The sequence below is a fragment of the Prunus persica genome, chromosome G7, assembly GCF_000346465.2.
Source record: "Prunus persica cultivar Lovell chromosome G7, Prunus_persica_NCBIv2, whole genome shotgun sequence".
Lineage (NCBI taxonomy): Eukaryota > Viridiplantae > Streptophyta > Magnoliopsida > Rosales > Rosaceae > Prunus > Prunus persica.
This window is the reverse complement of record NC_034015.1, coordinates 20,057,979-20,080,985: the sequence shown is the minus strand read 5'-3', so window position 1 is coordinate 20,080,985 and position 23,007 is coordinate 20,057,979. Positions and strand designations below refer to the sequence as shown.

Here is a 23,007-nt window from a genome sequence, read left to right as displayed (position 1 = left end):
GTAAGGGAATCGCACCCAACTTTCTCATGGATATTCAACTATGTATTTTTATTATTCACATAAATTATCCTTTAAAGAAACTAAAAATTGAACGATTTCGATTATAAATAGTCCAAAAATAAGATATCCTTATTATATATGGTAGTGGAAACTTTAAAGTCGTACCTAACAATAAAATATTAAAATTTTAATGTAAGAATTTGTAGTTCTAGTGATTAAGAGTAATTATTATTGCATTCGAAGCTCATATTTACGCTCTCTCAATATTAATGTATAGAAAAAATAATAGTATCGAACAACTGGGAAGGAAAAAAAGTCACACTGGAATCACTTGCACAAGAATTTTCAGTATGCAATTTCATTTGCACCTGTATAGGTTTATGGATGGATTGACAACCATGCCGTGTGGGAGAAAAACTAGGACGCACCCGCCTACATCATTTATCTTCTCTCACATTTGCAATAAAGCCAATTCAGTGAATTAGATGGGCTGCTCACTTTCAAATTGGGCCCATTTAGTTTGAGTAGGATCCCGAAAACCTCTTCGCGGCAACGACACCGTACTAGGATAGTTTTCCACCCGCCATTTGAACTGCTTAAACCCTAATCCCTTTCGGAACAATCTGCGGAATACCGCAGTAGCCGATGGTCTAAGAAACTCCGGCTTCCACTTTCCCTTTTTCTTTAGATACTAACATTTAAGTTCATGCTTCAATTTTAGGCCTTTTTTTTTTTTAATTCTACAAAAAAGAGAGGAAAATGTTGGATGAAAGTAAATTTGATGTGCATTTGAAACTGTGGGCACTTCGGATCCCTCGTGAGCTTTGCAAGGTCGCCACTCGCATACTAAATGGGTAACTCTGCAAGTCTCCATCTCTCTGTGTGTAGCTGCCAATGGAATGCTTTGTATGGTAATAGTTTATATAAGTTGGATGGTATTTTATTTGCAGATATTTGCTTGATAAGCCCCGCATAAAACCGATTACCGAAGACCCAACATGCGAAAAAAATCGTTACATGATATTATCTGAGAGGGTCCAAGATTCTGGTAAACAAGTTTTCAAAATTTTGTGTTCATAAGATCTCTGTGGATTATGTGCATTTTTGTCACTAATTGAAAATTTTCTTTGTGTGAGGCAGACCTATCTGATGTTCCTGAAAAAAATATCGATGAACTAAAGGGTTTATGCAAGATTGAAGTAGTTCCATATTCGTTGACACTTGGATACTCATATTGGGGTGCAGGTCGATTTGATGCTTTTTTGGTATCTTTTTCATTAATCTCTTTCTTTTGCATAACCTCATACACACTCACCCCCACTCTTGCATTGCATACAAAGTTTCTAACTGATAAGATTTTGAATTTTTGACCCTGTATTTGTTCAATGATGTTCAAATTTCTTACTGATTGTTATGATTTCAGACCATATATTGAAGCAGATTCTGCCTCCTGGAGTGGAAGTTCCTTCATCTTTCGAAACTATAGTTAAGTACTCTCTTCATGATTCTATTTTTTCCTCATTATGTGTTTGTCTTCATACTCAGGAGTTTGCAAACTTCTTGCACATTTTCTACATAGCTTTACAATCCCAAGTTACTGCGCAAAACTTGATAATCTTTGTTTAGTGTTTATTATCAGTTTAGTATACAGGGATTAACCGTGTTGATATCTGATGCGGACTAACATTGCTTCATGCTCATGCAGGTCATGTTGCCCATCTGAATATTCATGACGAATTACTCTCCTACAAGAATGTCATTGCAAAAGTTATCTATGATGTATGTTTCACTCGCTTCCGGCCTCAATATTGACCTAGCTTCATTTTTAACTCATAATCTGCATGGAGTGTGTTCCCCCATATATGCTGTTAAAATGTTTTGTTTGTCACAGCTGGACTTTTACTCTTTCACTTTGTTCTTGCAAGGCCTTGTTGTTTTTGCAAGGGTTATTGTTTGGAACTTTTGTCATTGTAAGCTTAGTGTCGACACTTGCATTCTCTTTATATATGCAATTTTTTAAATCATAAGAAAATGTACCATGCTAGTATGTTTATACATACTTATGTCTTGTTTGGCCTTTTTGTATTATCAGAAAAATTATCCTAGAATCAAGACAATTGTTAATAAAGTCGGAACGATTGAAAATGAGTTCCGTGTGCCAAAGTTTGAAGTTTTAGCAGGGGAAGATGATATGGTTACAGAAGTGAAACAATATGGAGCGACTTTCAAGCTTGATTACAGCTTGGTCTATTGGAATTCAAGATTGGAGCATGAACATATCAGGTTGGTTTCTCAGTTTCGAGCTGGGGAAATCATATGTGACATGTTTGCAGGTATTGGTCCTTTTGCTATCCCTGCAGCACAGAAGGGATGCATAGTGTATGCAAATGACTTAAATCCGGATAGCATCCGTTATCTGAAGATCAATGCAGAAACTAACAAGGTTGATAATCGTGTTCGTGCGTACAATATTGATGCAAGAAAATTTATTTCTCAATTGATGACAGTGCCCAACAGCGATGAAAAATCAGATTCTGATATCTCCATGCTGAAGACTGGTGAGAAATGTAACGTTCAGGGCAATCAGGAACCAAAATCTGAAAATGGAAGGCTAGCTGGTAATTTACATGTGAAAATATTGTGATCTTTCAGTTTGCGTGAATCGTTACTTGTGACCTTCTTAATCTTCGGTTTCTCACAGTTGAGGTGAAAGAAGTACCAGATACTGTTATTAGTAATCGGGACGCTTTACAAGCTTCAAGCAGGAATGCTGATTCATCAGTACCTCCAGTTAAAAGACCTTCAGATAGCTGTCAATCAGGTATCATGGTCACCACAAATATGTGTTTGGTCATCACTGAAGTTGATGCAATCATTACTGCTTCCTGTTTTATTTATAAGGTTTAAGTATCCTTATTGTTGGTGTTAGATGCATACCTGATTTTCCTTCCTCTCCAACAATAATTGCATGTACAATGTCATTTTGATTGATATATATTTTGGTTGGGATTGCTAAGTTAATTCCCTTGCATTTCCCTTTGCAGAGAATGAAAGTGTTGATGGCACTAGTGCATTTGTAGCTGGTAGGAGAAAAGGAAGCAAGACTAAGAGAATGAGAGGCCCTGAGATCTCCAATGTTAAGACTTGGGAGCATGTTGATCATGTGATAATGAATCTACCTGCTTCTGCTCTTCAATTTCTAGGTACAGATGCCTTTTGTGGATAGTTTTGAATCTGATTATCTATACCCCTTGGGATTTACATCCTTTTTTGTTTGACTACAAATACCATTGCCTCAGTAAATATCTGCTTGAACCAAATAGTAGAAGTAAGACAAGTGAATTTGCTTTTAATATCTGCACACATTTTCATTCAGATGCATTTAGAGGTCTGATCCAGAGAAAGTATTGGACGGGGTCTCTTCCTTGGATTCACTGCTATTGCTTCATAAGGGCCATTGAAACGCAAGAATATATTATTTCAGTAAGTTTTATCTGTATGGCTATTAAATCTAACTAAAAGCTTCTGATAATTACACAAGTCCTTTAATTGGTAATGTCTCTAAGGTCTTTGACGTGTACTGGTAGTGTAGGCACTTGGCTTTTGATTGATCAAAATTGACCTTTTCCCTAATGAGCCAGTGTAGTAGTCCGCTGTATACATGTTCCAGTTCTTCTAACACCTTTGCGCTCACATAACCTGTGTTTCCAACTATATGCAGGTGGCAGAGTCCGGTTTGAATGCCCATATAAAAGATCCAATATTTCATAGGGTTAGGGATGTCGCTCCAAACAAGGTATTAACATTTGGAACTATTTACAGTGGATATATACAAATATGCTTATAGTGGATATATACAAATATACTTACTGTCTTGAAGTCTTCTGATCTTTCAACTTATCTCACAGGCAATGTTTTGCTTAAGCTTTAGGCTGCCAGAAGGGTGCCTTATTTAAGATGCCACTGTCTCTCATTCTGCTGACAGAGAGGGAGTTGCGCGAATGGGCCTCTTTCTTTTGAGAGCTTAGAAAGCCAATCCCCTGCACTATATGAGCAACTGCTGTCTGTTAAAGCACTTGAAACCTTCCATTTTGCAAAAATTGCAAATCATGTTGACGGTGGTAGATGAAATGGACTTGCTTCTGAAAAATGTAACAATTAAGTTTCAAAATTTTCATCGTTCAGTAATTTTTGCATACAATCTGTGTACTGTATTGGTTGATCAGGGCATATCACCAAAATCTGATCTGTGAAAAGTCAGTATGACAGTCGTAGCCTTCATATCTTTTGATTGTACCAGGTTTTGAGTGCTTTTTTTTAAAACCACCGTGTGAAACAAAAAGAACAGATCTGGCAAGGGGTTTATGATTTGAGTGGTTAAGAACGCTCCTTTAATTTCATGGTTTGTGCATGAGGACAGTAGTTAGTGTGTGTTATTGTTACGCATGACTAAAGCACATAATTTTCGTGTAAGTTTCTAGATCATAATTTAGTACAACTTCTAATTAAAAGAAGAAGGAAAAAGAAAAAGAGGCACTTTCCTTTCATTTTATACGACTGGTCTCAAAGACTGAAGCTGTAGGGACAAGGGAGGCAACAAAATCTGAGTAATTCACAAGCAATCTTTCACCTTTTGTGTATGTAGGGTTTAGGATGAAGGGGAAGAATATGCTTCCCATTGGCATTGCCCTAACAAATTCAAATTGTGCCCATCCCTTGGAAACTTCAACATTAAAATGTCATTTTGAACTCCATCCGTAGACTTGAAGTGTCCCCAGCGCAGGCCCTAAACTCCTACGTGTGGAACCTGCGACGACGGAGGTATCGGGGAAGTTGTAGTACCTTGCGTGAATGTAGCATTTTCCTGATAAGAAAAACTAAAAGACATCCTTTTTCTTTGGAATGGCACTTAATGCTAGCTATCCCTTTTTCTGCGACGATAAAGTGTTAAACTTTCACGTAATAAAAGCAAACGCAAAGGAGGAGCCTGCAAATTGATGAAAAAATGAACACGTAGGTTTTGGCTGGAAAGTTGGCATTTTGGAGTATTCTCTTTAAGTTTGCTTAAAAGATCAGTCAATGGTTTTCTTCTCATGGATGGTCACTCACTATCTTTGCTCCTTGGTCTTGGTCTTGGATAAGTCTTCATGTTCCCATTTCCCTTCCCAAAGTTGGCATTTTCCTTTTTGGACAGGGCAAACATAATATTTTTCATATTAAGATTAATTTGAATAATAATATTATTCAGTTGGAAAACAATTAGCATGGGCTGGCCACCATAACTGAATAACTGAATTAAGGAACGAATCTTCCATTTCTTTTTTGCTTTTCCCATCAAAGTTCTCTAAAGCCTAACACTGAAATTCCTGAGAGAGAGAGAGAGAGAGAGAGAGAGAGAGAGAGAGAGAGAGAGAGAGAGAGACTCACTTTGCACTCTATATATTGTTGAACAAAGAACCAAAAGAATTCCCCTCTTCCTTTCTCTTCCCTCCCTGCGTCCCTCAATCATTGGAGCCCTCAAATCTTTCTTGATTCTTTGCTTCATTCAAAAAAGATTCAGATTCAAGAAGAATTAAAAAAAAAATTTAAGATTAGCTCCAAAGAAAATGAGAATGGCACAAGAAAGAGTCTATTGGGAAATAGTACTAATTCTGGTGTTGATGAACATGGCCCAAAAAGGCACGAGCTTTGGGGTCAATTGGGGAACAATGGCAACACACCAGCTCCCACCAGAAAAGGTGGTCAAAATGCTGAAGGATAATGGGTTCAATAAACTCAAGTTGTTCGAAGCTGAAGAGAAAATATTAGCTGCTCTTATGGGGACGCAGATTGAGGTGATGCTGGCCGTACCCAATGTCATGTTGCAAGAGATGAGCCAAGATCCTGTTGCTGCAGCTACTTGGGTCGATGCCAATGTCACCAGTTACTGCTCCAATGGTGGAGTCAATATCAAGTTGAGTCACACAATTTCTTGATTAATTTTCAACCCATTTTTGCAATGTGTTTGTATTCTTATTCTTTCTTTTTATGCCATTATGTTCCTAAGTGGTTCATTTTTTCTCACTCTCAAAAGTCAAAACCCTGTCAGTTGATTATCTTCAATTTCTGTAAAATCATGGGGAAGTTCATTTCTTTCCCCCCATGATTCTGGAGGTGTTGCTTGTTCTCCTTGCTTTCTATCTCTCTTCTTTTAACTGTTACTATGACTGTTACCTGTTTCCAATTATGTCTGAATGATGTTAAGGAATTCCTTGAACATGCTAAAATTATTATGACAATTGAGTTTGCAGGTATGTTTCTGTAGGCAATGAACCCTTCCTTAAAACATACAATGGCACCTATCTAAAAACCACATTACCAGCTCTGAAGAACATCCAAGAAGCCCTCAACAATGCAGGACTTGGGTCACAAGTCAAAGCCACCGTCCCCTTCAACGCCGACATCTACTTCTCCCCTGACTCAGACCCAGTTCCATCTACAGGAGACTTCAGGCCTGAAATTCGAGACTCCTTAATTGAGATCATCCAATACCTACATACCAATGATGCTCCATTCACAGTCAATATCTATCCTTTTCTCAGTCTCTATGGCAATACATATTTTCCTTTTGGATTTGCTTTCTTTGATGGAACAACCAAGCCCATGAAGGATGGTGATCTACTGTACACCAATGTGTTTGACGCAAACTTTGACACGCTCGTTTGGTCTCTGACCAAAGCTGGGTTCCCTGAGATGAAGATCATGGTTGGAGAGGTGGGCTGGCCAACTGATGGTGACATAAATGCCAATATAAGAAATGCCAGGAGGTTTAACCAGGGAATGATTCAACATTCCCTGAGTGGAAATGGAACCCCAGCAAGGAAAGGAAAAATTGATGTCTATCTATTCAGCCTCATCGATGAAGATGCGAAAAGCATTGCTCCTGGAAACTTTGAAAGGCACTGGGGGCTATTTGAGTATGATGGGAAGCCAAAGTATAATTTGGATTTGACAGGCTCTCTTGAAAATAAAGGCCTTGCAGCTGTGGAAGATGTAGACTATATGCTGAAGAGGTGGTGTGTTTTGGACAAAGATGCTAAAGATTTGGAGGTCTTGGTAAAAAGCATTGACTATGCTTGTACCCTCTCAGATTGTACTGCTTTGGGTTATGGGTGTTCTTGCAATAACCTCAGCCTCCGGGGAAATGCTTCTTATGCATTTAACATGTATTACCAGGTGAATAGCCAGAAAAGCTGGACGTGTGATTTCTCTGGTTTGGCTGTGGTGACTGATGAAAATCCGTCTGTTGGGGACTGCCAGTTTCCAGTGATGATTTCTTATGGTGGTCCTTCAGTGTTGCCTAGCAGTGGCCTTGCACACATGGTGATGAAAATTGTTGGAGGATATCTGTTGTATTTGGTTCTGCTATGACATAAGCTCTTTAGGAAGCCATGAAACCTAGCTATAGCAAAACATCAAACATGTTATAGTATGATAGCTTACACCTTGTAAAGCAGATTGTTCTGGCATAATCCATGGTTCCCAATCCCAAGTTGAAATTTTTTGCTCATTTCTTTCTTAAATTCTTTCTCTAATGTTGATAATGCATTGCAGTAATTCATATGTTTAAATCTTAAGTGATATTCCTATGGCTTTGGAGTTGCTTGATCCTATTCCTATACCTACAGTATCACACAAATGGGAGAGACGTAAAATAGTTGAATGCGATTGTCACACCATCACGTGTTATATACGGGCAAGTGATATTGTAGGTACTTTCCCAATCTGAGAATATCCCTATTATTAATAGATAATTACATGCATCATATCATGAGTGAATTGTAACATCTTGCAACGGTCACACTCAAGAATTACTCGAGAGAGACAGAGTAGAGTGGAGTGGGTCGAACTAAATTGCTCCTGGGCCTTAGCTTCTTGTTGCTATTGGACTTCCTATGTTCTATCTGCAATGAGGGCCACCAATAAAAAAGTAAAAAATAAGACTGAACTTTATTTACTGTTTTTCACCCATTTCCTTTCCTTCTCTCTCATTTAATAAAAATTTTGCCCAAAAGAAAAAAGAAAAACCTCCTTCAATAAAAAAGTGCGAAAATTTTCACCACCGTGATCCAATTCAAGGGCCTCCTGTGTTTCAGAGTACCCAATCTTTGCATCTAATTTCATCAATTCCATTCCATAATATAATACAGAGTTTCTGAGCATAACAGAGCGTTGAAATAGAATTTGTACAAAAAATTTCTTTTTCATTATAAATTTTGTTACAAATCAGTGAATAAAAGTATAGAAATGCATGGAAAATCGGGGCAATCGTCCTTCCGAGATCGAACGCAGGAGTTTCTGAGCATAACAGAGAGGCATCGAAAGTCCTCCTTCTCGACGCCAGCCAACGATGGCCCAGCATCGAGTAGCAATAGTGGCGCGAAGATCGACGGATCTCGATCTGCGGCTTCGATTCAATCGGAGTTCAACAAAAGGGCCTCCAAGATTGGGCTTGGGATTCACCACACTTCCCGCATGCTCACCAAGCTCGCACAATGTATGTAAAATCTATGCTATTTGCCAAAATTTTCCTTAATCTCTGATTATGTTAAATTATACAAGTTAATTGGTTTTGTTTGGTGTTTTAGAGATCACACTGTCAAAATGGATTTGTAAATTTTGATCTGTAATTGTTCTTTATACATATATGCTTTGATTAGTGTTAATTAATTATGCTGAGACAGGATGCTAAGCAAAGGTTTGTGATGGAATTAGAATATGAATGACCCAGTATTTCATGGTTGTATAACAATGGGGGTATCTAGTCTTTAAATATTGATGTTCAATAATTTAGTATTGTTTTGTGATTTGTTTACATAAATGGAGAGCCTTGCTGATATTTGGAGCGACCCATGTTGAAACACAAGTATTGCTTTGATATTTTCCAGTGGCAAAAAGGACATCAGTGTTTGATGATCCAGCTCTGGAGATCCAAGAGCTGACATCAGCTATAAAGCAAGATATTACTGGACTTAATTCAGCAGTGATAGATCTGCAGCTGGCCTGCAATTCCCAAAATGAAAGTGGAAACATCTCGAGTGACACCACAAATCATTCAACTACGGTTGTGGATAACCTGAAGAACCGACTAATGAGCACCACGAAAGAGTTTAAAGAAGTGCTCACCATGCGGACAGAGGTATATTGTATGTCCCTGCACATGGTTGTCTGATGAGCTTTATTATTTGACTAGAATACGAAGTTCAACGTTTCTTGTTTATATATGGCAGAATTTAAAGGTTCATGAAAATAGGAGGCAATTGTTTTCTTCAAGCACTTCAAAAGAGTCAACAAATCCATTTGTTCGCCAACGTCCAGTTGCTGCCAGATCAGCTGCTAATGCATCGGAAGATCCTCCTCCATGGGCCAATGATTCTGCGTCTTCTTCGTCACAGTTATTTCCTAGGTAAATTTCCACTACACTAGGCATCAGCATGTTTTACAGAAGTAGTTATTGTAACCATATTGTTATATTCTAAAGGCAAGTTCTTATTAGGAGCCTCAGCCTCAAATACATGCCTATTGTTCTTTTTATAACTTCCGGTGCTATATTAATCCCATCGTTAACCATGACTGGCTAAGCAGTGTACTTGTTACACGGAACCTTTTGATTGCTCCCTTTCATTTTGGAACTTGGAGAGAAATAGTGCTGTCATCTTCCTAATGCTGCCTGTAGTGAATCATATATCCTAGATCCACGACTTCAATTTAGATGTCAATGGCATTGTTTCATATTTCCTTCAGGAAGCAGACAGAGATGGAATCTCAGCCATTACTGCAACAGCAGCAACAACAGGTAGAACAACAAGACAGCTATATGCAGAGCCGAGCTGAAGCTCTTCATAACGTGGAGTCAACAATTCATGAGCTGGGTGGCATATTCACACAATTGGCAACCATGGTTTCTCAGCAAGGAGAGCTTGCAATCAGGTTTGTTTAGCAGTCATGTTAAAGTACTTGGATGGGTTCACCTTTCATCACTAACAGAAAACACAAGCGTGTAGAATAATTTTTTGGTTAAATACTCAATATTGGGGCTGTGGCTGGCAGGATTGATGAGAATATGGACGACACACTGGCCAATGTGGAAGGAGCACAAGGGCAACTGGCCAGGTACTTTAACAGTATATCATCCAACCGATGGCTAATGATCAAGATATTCTTTGTACTTATTGTATTTCTTATATTTTTCTTATTTTTTGCGGCATAAGGATGAGTAAAAATTATACAAAGCAAAGGAAAGTAACAAAGCGATATTTTCCTTTGTATTTTCTGTTATTTGAAATATGAAAGTTGGCATGTATGGACTACATGTGAATTGTGATAGGAAGTGTAAAGTATTTTTGACAATTTTTCTTGGATTACATTGTATTCCTGATTAGTGAACATGTAGTTTTGAAAATAATCATGACAATGAATGGGGTTAGCTCATTAGAGTTGCAGTTACCACTCTGCACCACCTTAAGGAAATCAACTTCCCTACATACGTTGCACGCAACGAGAATCATGCATCCAAATTTTCACTCTTCGCGAACGATTGTTTGTATGTGGACCTGAGTTGTAGCTGCATACTGTATATTGTGTGCAGTTTTTATTGCAGACTGACTCAACATCCCATTGGAGCACTTGCTTCCTGCCTCTCCGCATTATTTAAAGTAGAGCTCCGGCGGCTATCTGTTGTGCATTGTAATATTGTTCCAAATCAAACAGATTTATGCGCTTATGAAACATTTGACTTCACAATTCACAGGCATCTAGTATTAGTATATACAAAATATTTTTGGCTCAGATTGTTAATGTTGAATGGAAGTGTGGGAAAGTAAAGAGACAAAAATGATTTCGATTTAATGTCAAATGAAAAGTTTGGGATTGGAACCATATGACGTGGGATTTTGCTACTGGAAGTTAACCTTTCTCTATTTCTCTAACTTTTTTTTTTTTTTTTTTTTTTTTTTTCAATTGGGATGGATAGACAGGGAAGGGATAACGTAACGGTAACGTAGCACCTAAATTCAAACAATGGTAATAGTAATATTAAACAGTTAGCGGGAATTTGAATTTGAAATCTCGTAACGGCCAAATGAGCTACTGGGTCCCACTTTTCAGTAGCCAATGCTCTTTCTCACACATACACTCAAACCTCTCCATCTATATTCTTCTCTCCTCTCTGAGTCTTCTTCATCACCCACCCACGCCCACACACACACAAAGCACAGAGCTGCTCAACAATGGCGTCCCTCACACCAGGGATCCTCCTGAAGCTTCTCCAGTCAATGAACTCCGCCACCAAAGTCACCGGCGACCACCGTTCGGCTCTCCTCCAAGTTATCGGCATCGTCCCTGCTCTCGCCGGCTCAGAGCTCTGGCCTAACCAGGGCTTCTATGTTCAGCTCTCCGACTCCCTCAACTCCACCTACGTCTCCCTCTCAGATCGTGACACCGACCTCATCCTCACCAACCGGTTGCAGCTCGGCCAGTTCGCCTACGTTGACCGTTTCGATTTCGACTCCCCTGTTCCTCGCGTTGTCGGAATCCGCCCCATTGCCGGCCGCCACCATTTCGTCGGTACCCCAGAGCCTCTCGTTGCTCGAATCTCCGCCTCAAAACGAGAGTTTGTGATCCAGCCCGTGTCGGATTCCGACCAGTCCACCGATTTCATGGCGATTTACTTATCCAATAAGAAGCAGGAGCAAGTTGTTAGGAATGACAACAAGGACGCCAAGATTGAGAAGACAAGATCATCGAGGCAGCCTCTTGCTCCTCGAGACAACGTGAATTTGGGTGGGAATTCCAATTCAAATTCAAATTCGGATGAGCCTAAGAAGATCTCAGATCGGCCGGCTTCAAGGTTTTCATCTCCGGCCGGTGCAAAGAGGTCGGTTTCCGTTGGGAAGAAGAATGTGGCGCCCGCGGAGAGAGATCCGTCACCCGCGGGAAAAGGAAAGAGATCAGGATCTCCGGCGCCTTCAAAATGCGTGGTTCCGAGCTTAGTTGTGGCAAAGGAAGAGAACCGCAAGGTGTCTAAGGAGCCTGCGATTATAGTACCGTCCAGGTACCGGCAGCCGTCTCCAACTGGGCGGAGGCAGCCATCTCCGAATCCCCGCAGGGCTTCGCTTTCTCCCGGTAGACGGTTGTCTGGGGGAGTGAAAGACTCAGCTACCAGGAAGAAGATGGCAACTATTGTTGCAGGGATTTCTAAGGTTTCTGAAGCCCTTGTTGGGTCTGGAAAGAGTCACAGGAAGGGCTGGGATGAGTCACCGGCAGTGGAGCAAAGAGAGAAGTCTGTGTCCAAGAACAAACCAGATTTTCAAGCAATTTTAAGGACTCAGGTAGTTTTTTCCTTAACTTGCTTTGCAATGACATGTTTATAATATTTTGCTTATGGCTCTGCATATTCTGATTTCCTCATTCTTTCTATCTTTGCAGGCTGCCCTTTCGAGACGATTGAGCGATGCTCATGGTCGAAGTCCTAGTGGCGGTGATGATTCTTCTAGCGATGAGAAAACAAAATCTGGGTCACCTGAAGATTGCCTGGCTCAAGAGAAACCAAGCTGTACAGCTCTGGGCATCACTGTTCATGAAAGAAAATGGACCGATGGGAGTGTTTCACTTGATGCAGTCTCTTCAGACCTTGCAAGGCTTGGAAAGGTAATGGCGGGGTTTTAATCTTGGAATTTATTGAGCATAAGATGCATTAATTAGACATAAATTTTGTCATTGAAACAGAAGGATTAAGTTATTGATATGAATTAATTCAAAACGCTATCTAATTGCAGGAGGCTTTGCAAAGGAAAGTTATTGCATCTGCTGCTGCAGCTGAAGCTCTGGAGGAGGCCATTGCTACCGAATCTCTTGTGAGGAAATTAAGGTAATATGATCATTGCGATGGTGTGCCTTTGAATTCATGGAAGAGATTGCATTTGCTGTATAATCACCATTCATCACTAGTGACTGATGTGAACTTGAATTTTATTCTCCTTTGTCTATCTCAGCATGTTCGCAGAACTATCTTCCACATCCAAGGTTGGGAACCCTTTGCCCGCCATTGACCGGTTCTTTTCAATCTACGATGAAGTTGTTAAATCAACAACACTTGTTCAATCAATTGCCAGCAACCACAATGCTGATACACCTTATAATGACAACTTTCCAACGGAGCAATCAAAATCTGTTTCTCTTTGGGTTGAAGCTGCCTTAGCTACTGATCTTGGGGTTGTCTCTCTTCTTACCACCCAAGACAATGAGCCTCCATCAACCTTGCAGAAAAGTTTGTCAAAACGACAATCTCTCAATGCACCTGCCAAAACCCATATGAAGATTTCTTCTTCATCTTCTTCACCAGAATCCAGTGCTCATGTTGGGACGTGGACAAAGGGTCGTGGCATGAAAGATACTGTTGAGCTTGCAATGAGTCTGCAGTCCGAGATGCAAATGTGGTTTCTAGAGTTCGTTGAGAAGGCCCTGGATGCCGGTTTTCGGGTGTTTGGAGAGTGTGCCGCAGATGGTGTTAAATTGCCTCTCGACTCTGGCTCCATTGCAGCTGTTTTATCACAGTTGAAACGAGTGAATGAGTGGTTGGACCGAGTTGTGTCAAAGAGGGATGAGCAAATTAATGAAAAGATTGACAGGCTGAAGAGGAAGATCTATGGATTTGTTATTCAACATGTCGGGACAACGTTTGACAATGCACCCCTTGCTTCATCTTGATTTCACTTCCATTTCAACTTATTTTGGTCTTTGTAATTCGATTTAAATTTTCTACTTGAATTTGAACAGATTGTATCCTTTTCAGCTGAAAATGATAATTGATTCCTTCTGAATTTTCTAGTTCTGGGTCTAGCAAGCAAGTTTTCATTTTCGTTTATACTCTGCTTCTTTCTAATAGCAAGTTTGTCACTATTGGTCAGTTATGTAGAAGCTCATCACCTCAATCAATTCAAGCTCACAAAATTTAGAGTGGATTGATTTAGGTTAAGATTTACTTGGACTCGATCATGTTGAATTCATATTTTAGACTTGAATATGTTGTGTTGAACTTGGTTTGACCTTCAAACCAACTAATACTTGGTCCGAAAGCACTAGTATTTTTCTTTCTAGCTTCGGAAGAGATTCTAAATTCAAGTTTCATTACGTTAACTGAGAAACAATGTAAATACGGACATGAATGCCATATCTTAATTATAAATTTCATTTTCAAAGAATAAATTTGAAAAGGAAAGCCATATCTTTAATTGTAATCTTTCATTTTCGGAGAATGAATTGAAAAACATTAAACTTTTCTCAACCGACTTTTGTGTTACTGTTTTGGCATGGACTATGAAGAGCTTGTTTGGTACAAAGTTTAGAAGGTGTAACAAACGAGTCCTTATGGATCAGTTACAACAAGTGGGTCCCAATCATCTGCATTGAAGCCACGCCAGATGGCACTTATCCTGGCCTCTCTCTCCACACATGAAAAATCCTCCGCAATAAAAAAAATGCCAGCCCACTGGGCCCCACGCCAAACCAAACCATCATGACCGCCCATCAAAATCTTGGTCACGGACATATCCGACGCCCAGGCTTCACCCACATCCACAGCCCAGAATTAGATTTTTTTTTTTTTTTTCTTTTATAAGACCATCACCGATTCACACACCCTTGCCATGTAATGTTGGTTGAAAAACTCAACCAGCGCAACATTTTTCACACATACGCAAAGCCACCTCCTCCTCCTCCTCACTCGTCGTCACGAAAGCCTCGCAGGGTTTTTCTCGCTGTCTCGCAGAGGAGACTCTGCTAACCCTCTTCACTCGTCACCCGAGTTCACCAAAACGATTCGTTTCATTTCAGCTCTCCCGTTCTCAGATCCTCACCAACCTCAACAGCAATCTGAGAATCAAAATTCTCCCAAACCCTAATCTTTTCCCTCTCCCATTTCCGATTTTACCCTCCAGCTCGCGCCTGAGCTTCGTCACGAAACCGTAACTTCAAAAAACCTGCTGTTTGGCAACGCGCGGTAAGTCTAGACTTACGCTGGATTAAGAAATGGTGGGAGGCGGGAACCGAAAGGACGAGTCTGTGGTTCTGAATAGCACCAACGTGTTTGCGGCGCTCGGGAGCTTGAAGAAGAAGAAGAAGTCCGAGAAGGGTTCCTCCAAGAGCTCGAAAAGCGGCACAGCTCAGAATCCTGAGGAGGCCGAAAAAGAGGTGTTTTGGGCCCCTGCGCCCCTCAACGTGAAATCGTGGGCCGATGTCGATGACGAGGACGAGGACGACTACTATGCAACTACAGCTCCGCCCGAATTGGGCTGGGCTGGTGAGGATTCAAAGGTGGCCAAGGAGACTGAGCATGAAGCTGAGCATGTGGAAGTCGGTGAACTGGTATATTTTTTTGGCCATTTTTTTGCATCGTGATCTTAATTTTGATATTGCTAAACTTGGAAAGCATGCATTGCATTTGTGTGGGAATGTATCTGTTTCTGTTATAGGAAATGATCGGTCCTTTTCATGATGCAGCTGTAAAAGGAGGTGCTTTTTTGCTTAGTTTTGTTTAATTGGTATTTGCAAATTGACATGACAACACATATGGAGATTTAATGAGGAAAAAAAGTCATAGGAACTGTGAAATATCACTGACGTTTGCCGAAGCAATTACATTTGGTTGTTTTTTTCTACTTTTGGAATGATTAAGATGATGATTACTGAAAGGATTTTGATGATAACATTTGGTAGGAGTTATGGAATTTATTGATATTCATATCTGTTGATTTTGTGGAATCCTTATCTAGTTTGTATCATTCTTTCAATCATTTCATCTAACGGTAGTAGATGCGAATATTTTAGAGTCCAAACGTTATTGCATTACCTGTAAAGGCTTATCAGCTACTCAGTTTTGTGTGCACGTGTTAAGTTATGCATCTTTGATGTTATGACTTGGTTTTGGTGGCTTTTGTGGAGACATTTGATTTTGTCTTTTTGCCACCTTGACTTGTTAGAATTGAATTGCCATTATTCTGTTAGAAAATAGCTATATCCTTTGTCGGAATCCATGGCTTATCCATGATCGGTTTCCTTTCAGCACGTATAGATTGTAATGAGACAGAAACCTCACCTGCACGTGTACCTGCATTTCATGGAATTGAATTGCCATTATTCTGTTAGAAAATAGCTATATCCTTTGTTGGTATCTCTGGCCTATCCATGACCAGTTTCCTTTCAACATGTGTACATTGTCGTGAGACAGAAACTTCACCCACGCGTCTACTTGCATCTCGTGGAAATGATTCTCCTTCTGTAGTGGATGCAATGAAATTTATCTTTTGTTGCTTTCATTATGGTAATATAATAAATTGATTTCTGTTATGAAAACTTATTTTTATAAGGCAAAGTGATAGGTTTGCAAGTAGCTTGTATGGTTTCATTGTGAAAACTCAGTGTGTATCCCAGATATAGCCAAAGAAAATCAAGTAGATAACTGTAAACTGGAATGTGTGCGTGTGGGTGTGTTCTTCTAAGGGTACATATGCTTCTCTATTAACTTAATGTAACAATCATTTATCTTTTCGTAAAGTCAACTAACTCCATCAGTCTTTAAACCTGAGATGTCGATGTTGTACTTTTGAATATCCTAAAGCATTTGAGTGAGTACTATTCCTCTGGTTGGATTGTTTAATTCTTATATTTATCCTGGATTCCAGGTAAGTGAAAGCGAGGAGGAAGGACTTGATGAAGTTGATGATGTCGACGAGGAACATGAAAATGAACTTGAAGCACCAGTGGAAACTGAGCCACTTAAGAAGCCCCTTGAAGCTTCTCCAGCTCCTAAGGATACTGAAAGGCAGCTTTCTAAGAAGGAACTGAAGAAAAAGGGGCTTGAAGAACTTGAAGCTGTTCTTGCAGAGCTAGGATACGGTGCCAAAAGCGAGACCGGTGGCCAAGATGATTCCAGTGGTAATTTTGCTTATATGAATATGATTATGCATGCCAGTTCTTGTTTAGTAATTGTGTATGTATCGTCTGATTTTTTTTTCATAACATTATTTCAAAATGAGTTTTGACTTCCGGAAGCTTAAATACTATGCTAAACATCAACCACGTACCTTATCTTTATATATGATAATTGGCCAGTTAAGAAGTAGGTTGGAAAACTAATTTATGCCCTCCTCTGTCTTACGTTCATTTATTGGGCTTTTCATCAAATTTGATCTCTTCCAAGGAATAATGATCCATGTACTCTTGCAACTTTCATCATATTTGATCAGTTCGATTTTTGTTATTTCTTACATGGGCTGAATTTTCCCCTACCTCTCTCTGCAGGTATTGCACAAGAGAAGAAGGTAGAGAATCTAAATGGCGAGGTAGACAAGAAGGAGAATGCCACCGGGGAGAGCAAAAGTGCAAAAAAGAAGAAAAAGAAGGATAAGTCATTGAAGGAGCCAAAAGAATCCCCGGACCAGCCTGATGGCATCGATGTTGCGGCAGCAGATGAAGATGCTGGGACAGATAAGGGAGAAAATACATCTGCTGGTGATGTTAAAGAGCGGCTAAAGAAAGTGGCATCTATGAAGAAGAAGAAATCAAGCAAAGAAATGGATGCAGCTGCCCGAGCTGCTGCGAGTGAAGCTGCTGCTAGGAATGCAAGGCTAGCTGCAGCAAAGAAAAAAGAGAAGAACCACTACAATCAACAGCCGGTGCGGTAAGCCGGCTATAGATCTTTAGTTTTTGTTTCTTTGTTTTTCTTTCTTCTATATGAACTTGTACTCTTGTTTATTTGTTGAATGGAAAAATAAACCTCGGTGGTTTTGCGAACTTCACTTTTAAGGAGATACTTCTTTTACTTGAAAGAAAAAGGAAAAGTATGGTTATATCGTATTCTAGCAGCATTGCTTATAGATTTGAAAACTACTGTCTTCCTTTTGATAGTGCTTGTGTTTTTTATGTGCGTCTTGAGGACCTCAGCAACTCCTGTGTAGCATGTGCTGGGTTCTAAGACGTTTTCCAATAATCTATCCAATTCAACAAATTATCTTCAGGGTATTTTTGTTTTGATCAGTCCGTGCTGTCTGAGATAAAGGAGTCGAAGTTATACTTCAATTCAATGCAATCTTTGAGATAAGAACTGATGTGGGTTAATTGCTGCAATTGTAGGTTGTGTCATCCTGATACGCTTTTTTTTCCTTTGAGGTTTTTTTTTGAAAGATCCATTGTTGTTGCTTTCAACCCAAAAAGAAAGGAAGATTGATTGTTCTCCATTTGATTTTGAAATCTTCCACCTTGCATAGATTTCAAAAAGAGGGGATAGAGCTTGGCTTCAGGATTGCAAAAAGAGGGGATCGGGATTTATAGATACAAGTCTACAAACAAGTGGAAAGTGAGTAAACACTCTGGATTTATTTTTAAAATCTTGGGCCGCTGATTAATACAACTGTTATAAGTTCCAACAATTTTAAATAGGAGGGTAGAAGAAAAAAAAAAGACATTCAAAATTCTGGGGGTGAAGAGTTTTACAACTAGCCATCACATGGGAGAGTTTCTCCTAATAATACTTCACTCGAACAAGGCTGAAATTTGAAGAAACCATACTTTTGATTCCCTAAAAGCTTCCAAGCAATAAATAACAATAACAAGAACAATTGGTATCACCGTTATCCTTTGAACTCAGGAAAACTGAATGTATGAACCAGTTGAAGTGGTAGTCTTATTCACATGGGCAAAGTCGTCAAAATCAGAGTCTGTACCCATATCTTCGTAATCTTGCCAGCCACCAGGAGAGTCAGAACTCATATCTTTGGTGGGAGGGACGTGCAGCTCAGATAGAGGAACTGGAAGAGGCTCTTCATTGAAATACTTGTCTTGAAGCAGTTCCATGGTCGTAGCTCTCCGAGTTGGGTCATAACAAATAAGTTTCTTCACCAGGGAGACTTCATCGGGGGAACGGTTTCGCAGGCAGGCCTCTATACCGACTGGATTTTCTACTTTATTAAATGATATTATCCTGTAATCAGGAAGTTTAACACAACCAGGCCACACCTCCTCAGTTAAGTTTCCCAGGACAGTGATGATTCTGCTGAGCTGATCAATATCAGCAGTTCCAGGAAAAAGTGGCTCCAGCGTCAAAAGCTCTGCAAAAATGCAGCCTAATGACCATAGATCTATCTCTAAACCATAGTCTGTGGATCCATAGAGTAGTTCTGGGGCTCGGAACCATCGAGTTCCAACACAGGACGTCAGAGCTCCATTTCTATCATCTCCACCCTCCTCTGCCTCATATGAATAAGAACCCTTCAAAATATCATCCTCTATGTCACTCGTTGTACATGTTGCTAGACAAGATGTATCTCCATCAGGAACGCTTGTTTCTTTATCAAGTTCTTTCGCCTTCACCTCATCTAACACTCGAAAATATTCTTCTTTGCTCATAGTTCCATGTTCTTGAACTCTGTACCCTGCTTGACATTGACCGGGAGTGCTTTGTGCATATGGTTCTGGGTTTTCATCATCAGGAACATATCCAGGCTCTAGGAGTATCCTTGCCTAAAAATAGAGACAAAACTAAATGTTCACTCCTACATAAGTTAATGAGGACATAACAAAAATAACTCCGAGCTGTTGAAATGTAAAATTGTAGAAAGCATCAAACAAAACCAAATATGAAAAAGTACTAACATAATGTTAGACATGTTTAAATTGACATCTTTGTCAGCATTTTGGATAAAATCAAGTCTACAAATATTCTAGTTAAGACTGGAGCCCTGGAGTTAGCAGCTATCAAAATTCCAACTTATGATAAGTGAATGGCTAGTTAGCAGGCAGGCATTTCATAACAAGTAGTGAGTTTAAGTGAATGATTTCGTATTACACATAAAAGATGCCAATCTTCTGCAGCCAGTGCATGAAGAACGATGATACCAATCCTTTCTCAAACTACAGAGAGCAATGTGATGATTTGCTTCCTCAGAATTAACATTCAACTAATTCCAGATCGTTCTGATATCATTTTAACTCGAAAATTCTCCAACACAAACAACCAAACAAATCTAATTTGTATTTTCATACAACAAATAATCACATAATTCAAAGTCAGTCAAAAAAATCAAAATCCCGTTATCCAAATCATTCTATCAAATATGACAAATGTGATCATCTGAGTTCTGATAAAGATTAAAGTAAAATGCCAACCTTCCAATCAAGACCGGTACAAAACCCCTTAGACCACAATGGAAGACTAATCAATCAAAATAGATGCAGTTACCAAATTTAAGAATTTTAAGTTATAGACTGACACTTAATGCCAGTGCATTGAAAACTAAACCAGTTTGCTCCTCCTAAAAGCCGTCCTCTTCTCTCACTCAAAACTTTTTTCATTGAAACATGTTACAAACGAAAATCCACAACTTTATTATGATCGAAAGCAGCTCCAAGAAAATCTAATCCACTACATACCTATAAAAGCACGATTATAGTTCTTATTAGAAAACTTAAAAGAATCATTAGCCCCTAATGTGACTCAATAACCATCAATAAAACACCAAAGTTTCGCAATTTTCTTCTGAAACAAAAACAGAAAAGAAAAAAAAAACAAAACAAAAGCAATCCGCGAGCAATCAAAATTACCTGACCAAAATCAGCCAACTTAAGCACACCATTATCACCAATCAACAAATTACTGGGCTTCAAATCGCGGTGGACCACCATATTCCGATGACACGCGTCAACTCCAGATAGGATTTGCAGCATCCACCTCTTGACCTCCCCGCGCCCAATCCCACCCTCTCTCTTCTTAGCGCTTCTGATCACAGTGGCCAAGTCAGTCGTCAAAAACTCTAACACGAGCACAGCGTCCTCGTCCTCGCGCCAAAAGTACTCGTGCAAAACGACGACGTTGGGACAGCTGTGGAGGGCCTGGAGGGCCTCGATTTCTCGAAACGCCGACTGGTAGTCGTGGACCTCCTTGAGCGCGACGGTGAGGTTGTCGTAGAATCGAATGGCTCTGTACACATCCGAGTAGGCTCCGGATCCGACCCGCTCGAGGATCTTATACTTTGTGATGATTTCGGGCCGGCTGTGGATGCTCCAGCTCTTTGCTGGCGGAGAGTCCATGTCAATCGGAAGGGGAAGAAGAAGAAATGCGCTTGCGAGTTAGAGCTTCTGATTCTGAAGCTTTTTTTTTTTTTTTTTCCCTTTTTCTCGATAATAGCTTGTGAAGCTTATACAAAACGTGTTAAGGGGTTTTTTTCTTGGGTTATCTCAACTCTACATAATTATCAATTTATCCCCTAAATATTTATTTTTTTAAATTAAAAACTTCAACTATATAAAATATAACAACAAGGGAATCGCTATCAATTTTTTGAATTTCCATTCAAATTTCCATCAATATTAAGAATAAAATCATAATTTTAGATTTAAAAAGCTGAGAAAATTGCAAGATTGAAAGCACAAGTTATGGCCCTCCCCTTTTTTCTCTGCTTGGAGAAACACTTACATGAAACCGGGATAGCATGATTTTAATATTCTCAATCAATCATGGTAGATCATGCGTGATCACTTTTTTATGTGTCAATCTGTGATTGGTCAGGGATAGCAAAACAGTGCTATCCCCATTTCATATAAGTTTTTCTGCCCTGCTTGGCACCCAGGATCGAAATTCCAAAGTTGTCTTTCTTCCCAGGCCTCGTTTGGTTCATGGGAAATGAGATTTGAGGATGAGAAATCAATTGCTTTTTCATGTTTGGGAAGTTCAGGTATGAGAAATCATTGTTTGACCAATGGGAAAGTAGGAGGAAAGTGAAGCCATCCTCCCAACTTGAGTTTTATTTTCTCTTCTCATGAGAAAGTTTGGGAAAATAAGTCAATATTAAATAAACATTTTTCTTGACTATTTTGTCCCAATTAACAATTTAGAATTACAATATATCATTAAATGCATTCTTTTTTTATTTGATTTAATATGGATATAATTGAAAATTTATACAAATTTTGTTTTCCATTTCTACTCAAAACAAACATAGGAAGGGAAATAAAATGATATCTCCGGCTACTTTCCCAATATTACCAAACGTGGAAAATAAATCTTCAATTTCCCATCTTTTGGGAAAGAATTTATTTTTAAATTTGTTCTTTGAATCAAACGGGCCCCGATGTAACCAAAAAAAAAAAAAACAAGCACAAATAAGGCATAGAAAGCCAATAACAACCTTGATATTTTTGTAATATAGTAGGGTAAAAAAGACATTATTTATTTTGCCTTAGTCATGAATTGACCCCACGACAGAAGGCCAGAGGCCAAGCCCAAGTTCGTGACAATCGAAGGCCAGAGGCCAAGCCCAAGCCCAAAATCTCAAATTCTTCACAAGTTCGGATAAAAAACCAAAAACATAAATGGGGAAAGCCAAAACTCTCTTATCTATTTGAAAAACTTTGTAATATTTTGAATTTTGTCACTTTCCATCACCTTTAATTTTATTCTATGAAGATTTCTGAGAAAGATTCAGTTTCCTGTTCATTGTTTCTTAATCCTAGAAAGGTTTGAATTTTTGTCCACTGGTAGGTGCAATGAAGTTATGGTGGGCCTTGGCTCATTATACATACAGCCAGCCATATGAAATGAAACCAGTGGCAGCCACTGCAGTCTGCAGGTGAAAGCCAAGAAATGCAAGCTACAAATTTTGTGGGTAAAAAATACAAGAGATAGTAGGTTGATCATTAATGCAGTGCAGGGTCACCCTGCCTGCCTTGTTTGGGCAAAATCATCACAGACATATACATATATATAGAGGACCACTGCATTGATAATGTCTCTACCTGGCTGCATAAGAGACTAGCAGAAGCTGCCTCCCCCTGCAGCCATTTATGATACATCTAATTCTCTCTCCTCATTCATTAGGGTCTTTCAGGGGAGAGAGAGAGAGAGAGAGAGAGAGAGAGAGAGAGAGTTGGTGTCAGTTAAAGTATTCACTACATTTATTAATTCTTCAATCTTCGGTT

At 39.4% G+C, this 23,007-nt stretch overlaps 6 protein-coding genes across 6 annotated transcripts; 5 read left to right on the top strand and 1 right to left on the bottom strand.

Annotated features, from left to right (window-relative positions):
* LOC18771541 (tRNA (guanine(37)-N1)-methyltransferase 2) lies at positions 480-4,400 on the top strand. Its single transcript, XM_020569366.1, has 11 exons — positions 480-854; positions 951-1,048; positions 1,141-1,245; positions 1,424-1,486; positions 1,706-1,779; positions 2,093-2,618; positions 2,702-2,821; positions 3,045-3,203; positions 3,377-3,483; positions 3,722-3,796; positions 3,909-4,400. Exons 1-11 carry the CDS (start codon positions 760-762, stop codon positions 3,954-3,956), a joined length of 1,470 nt encoding a protein of 489 aa, XP_020424955.1. The 5' UTR covers positions 480-759; the 3' UTR covers positions 3,957-4,400.
* LOC18769416 (glucan endo-1,3-beta-glucosidase 8) lies at positions 5,423-7,533 on the top strand. Its single transcript, XM_007204467.2, has 2 exons — positions 5,423-5,953; positions 6,291-7,533. The coding sequence occupies exons 1-2, from the start codon at positions 5,607-5,609 to the stop codon at positions 7,408-7,410; spliced, it is 1,467 nt and encodes a 488-aa protein (XP_007204529.2). The 5' UTR covers positions 5,423-5,606; the 3' UTR covers positions 7,411-7,533.
* On the top strand, positions 7,891-10,453 carry LOC18771638 (syntaxin-32). Its single transcript, XM_007202282.2, has 5 exons — positions 7,891-8,536; positions 8,928-9,178; positions 9,270-9,445; positions 9,784-9,969; positions 10,090-10,453. Exons 1-5 carry the CDS (start codon positions 8,287-8,289, stop codon positions 10,247-10,249), a joined length of 1,023 nt encoding a protein of 340 aa, XP_007202344.1. The 5' UTR covers positions 7,891-8,286; the 3' UTR covers positions 10,250-10,453.
* LOC18769312 lies at positions 10,567-13,866 on the top strand. The gene is made up of 4 exons (XM_007204566.2): positions 10,567-12,368; positions 12,466-12,687; positions 12,816-12,907; positions 13,032-13,866. The coding sequence occupies exons 1-4, from the start codon at positions 11,268-11,270 to the stop codon at positions 13,744-13,746; spliced, it is 2,130 nt and encodes a 709-aa protein (XP_007204628.1). The 5' UTR covers positions 10,567-11,267; the 3' UTR covers positions 13,747-13,866.
* On the top strand, positions 14,671-17,903 carry LOC18771356. The gene is made up of 3 exons (XM_007202171.2): positions 14,671-15,402; positions 16,719-16,971; positions 17,338-17,903. The coding sequence occupies exons 1-3, from the start codon at positions 15,067-15,069 to the stop codon at positions 17,718-17,720; spliced, it is 972 nt and encodes a 323-aa protein (XP_007202233.1). The 5' UTR covers positions 14,671-15,066; the 3' UTR covers positions 17,721-17,903.
* LOC18769628 (cyclin-dependent kinase F-1) lies at positions 18,480-21,336 on the bottom strand. Its single transcript, XM_007204278.2, has 2 exons — positions 20,635-21,336; positions 18,480-19,554 (listed from the first exon to the last, which is right to left on the bottom strand). Exons 1-2 carry the CDS (start codon positions 21,118-21,120, stop codon positions 18,679-18,681), a joined length of 1,362 nt encoding a protein of 453 aa, XP_007204340.1. The 5' UTR covers positions 21,121-21,336; the 3' UTR covers positions 18,480-18,678.

Bases quoted from the DNA above. Each gene is read 5' to 3' on its own strand.
- LOC18771541 (XM_020569366.1), top strand. From the start codon at position 760: ATGTTGGATGAAAGTAAATTTGATGTGCATTTGAAACTGTGGGCACTT. The intron at 2,822-3,044 runs GTATCATGGTCA...TTCCCTTTGCAG, and splicing joins TTCAGATAGCTGTCAATCAG to AGAATGAAAGTGTTGATGGC. The intron at 3,797-3,908 runs GTATTAACATTT...CTTATCTCACAG, and splicing joins GGGATGTCGCTCCAAACAAG to GCAATGTTTTGCTTAAGCTT.
- LOC18769416 (XM_007204467.2), top strand. From the start codon at position 5,607: ATGAGAATGGCACAAGAAAGAGTCTATTGGGAAATAGTACTAATTCTG. The intron at 5,954-6,290 runs GTTGAGTCACAC...TTGAGTTTGCAG, and splicing joins AATGGTGGAGTCAATATCAA to GTATGTTTCTGTAGGCAATG.
- LOC18771638 (XM_007202282.2), top strand. From the start codon at position 8,287: ATGCATGGAAAATCGGGGCAATCGTCCTTCCGAGATCGAACGCAGGAG. The intron at 8,537-8,927 runs GTATGTAAAATC...GATATTTTCCAG, and splicing joins GCTCACCAAGCTCGCACAAT to TGGCAAAAAGGACATCAGTG. The intron at 9,446-9,783 runs GTAAATTTCCAC...TATTTCCTTCAG, and splicing joins TCGTCACAGTTATTTCCTAG to GAAGCAGACAGAGATGGAAT.
- LOC18769312 (XM_007204566.2), top strand. From the start codon at position 11,268: ATGGCGTCCCTCACACCAGGGATCCTCCTGAAGCTTCTCCAGTCAATG. The intron at 12,369-12,465 runs GTAGTTTTTTCC...CTATCTTTGCAG, and splicing joins AAGCAATTTTAAGGACTCAG to GCTGCCCTTTCGAGACGATT. The intron at 12,688-12,815 runs GTAATGGCGGGG...ATCTAATTGCAG, and splicing joins ACCTTGCAAGGCTTGGAAAG to GAGGCTTTGCAAAGGAAAGT.
- LOC18771356 (XM_007202171.2), top strand. From the start codon at position 15,067: ATGGTGGGAGGCGGGAACCGAAAGGACGAGTCTGTGGTTCTGAATAGC. The intron at 15,403-16,718 runs GTATATTTTTTT...CCTGGATTCCAG, and splicing joins ATGTGGAAGTCGGTGAACTG to GTAAGTGAAAGCGAGGAGGA. The intron at 16,972-17,337 runs GTAATTTTGCTT...CTCTCTCTGCAG, and splicing joins TGGCCAAGATGATTCCAGTG to GTATTGCACAAGAGAAGAAG.
- LOC18769628 (XM_007204278.2), bottom strand. From the start codon at position 21,120: ATGGACTCTCCGCCAGCAAAGAGCTGGAGCATCCACAGCCGGCCCGAA. The intron at 19,555-20,634 runs GTAATTTTGATT...CTCTATTTTTAG, and splicing joins AGTTGGCTGATTTTGGTCAG to GCAAGGATACTCCTAGAGCC.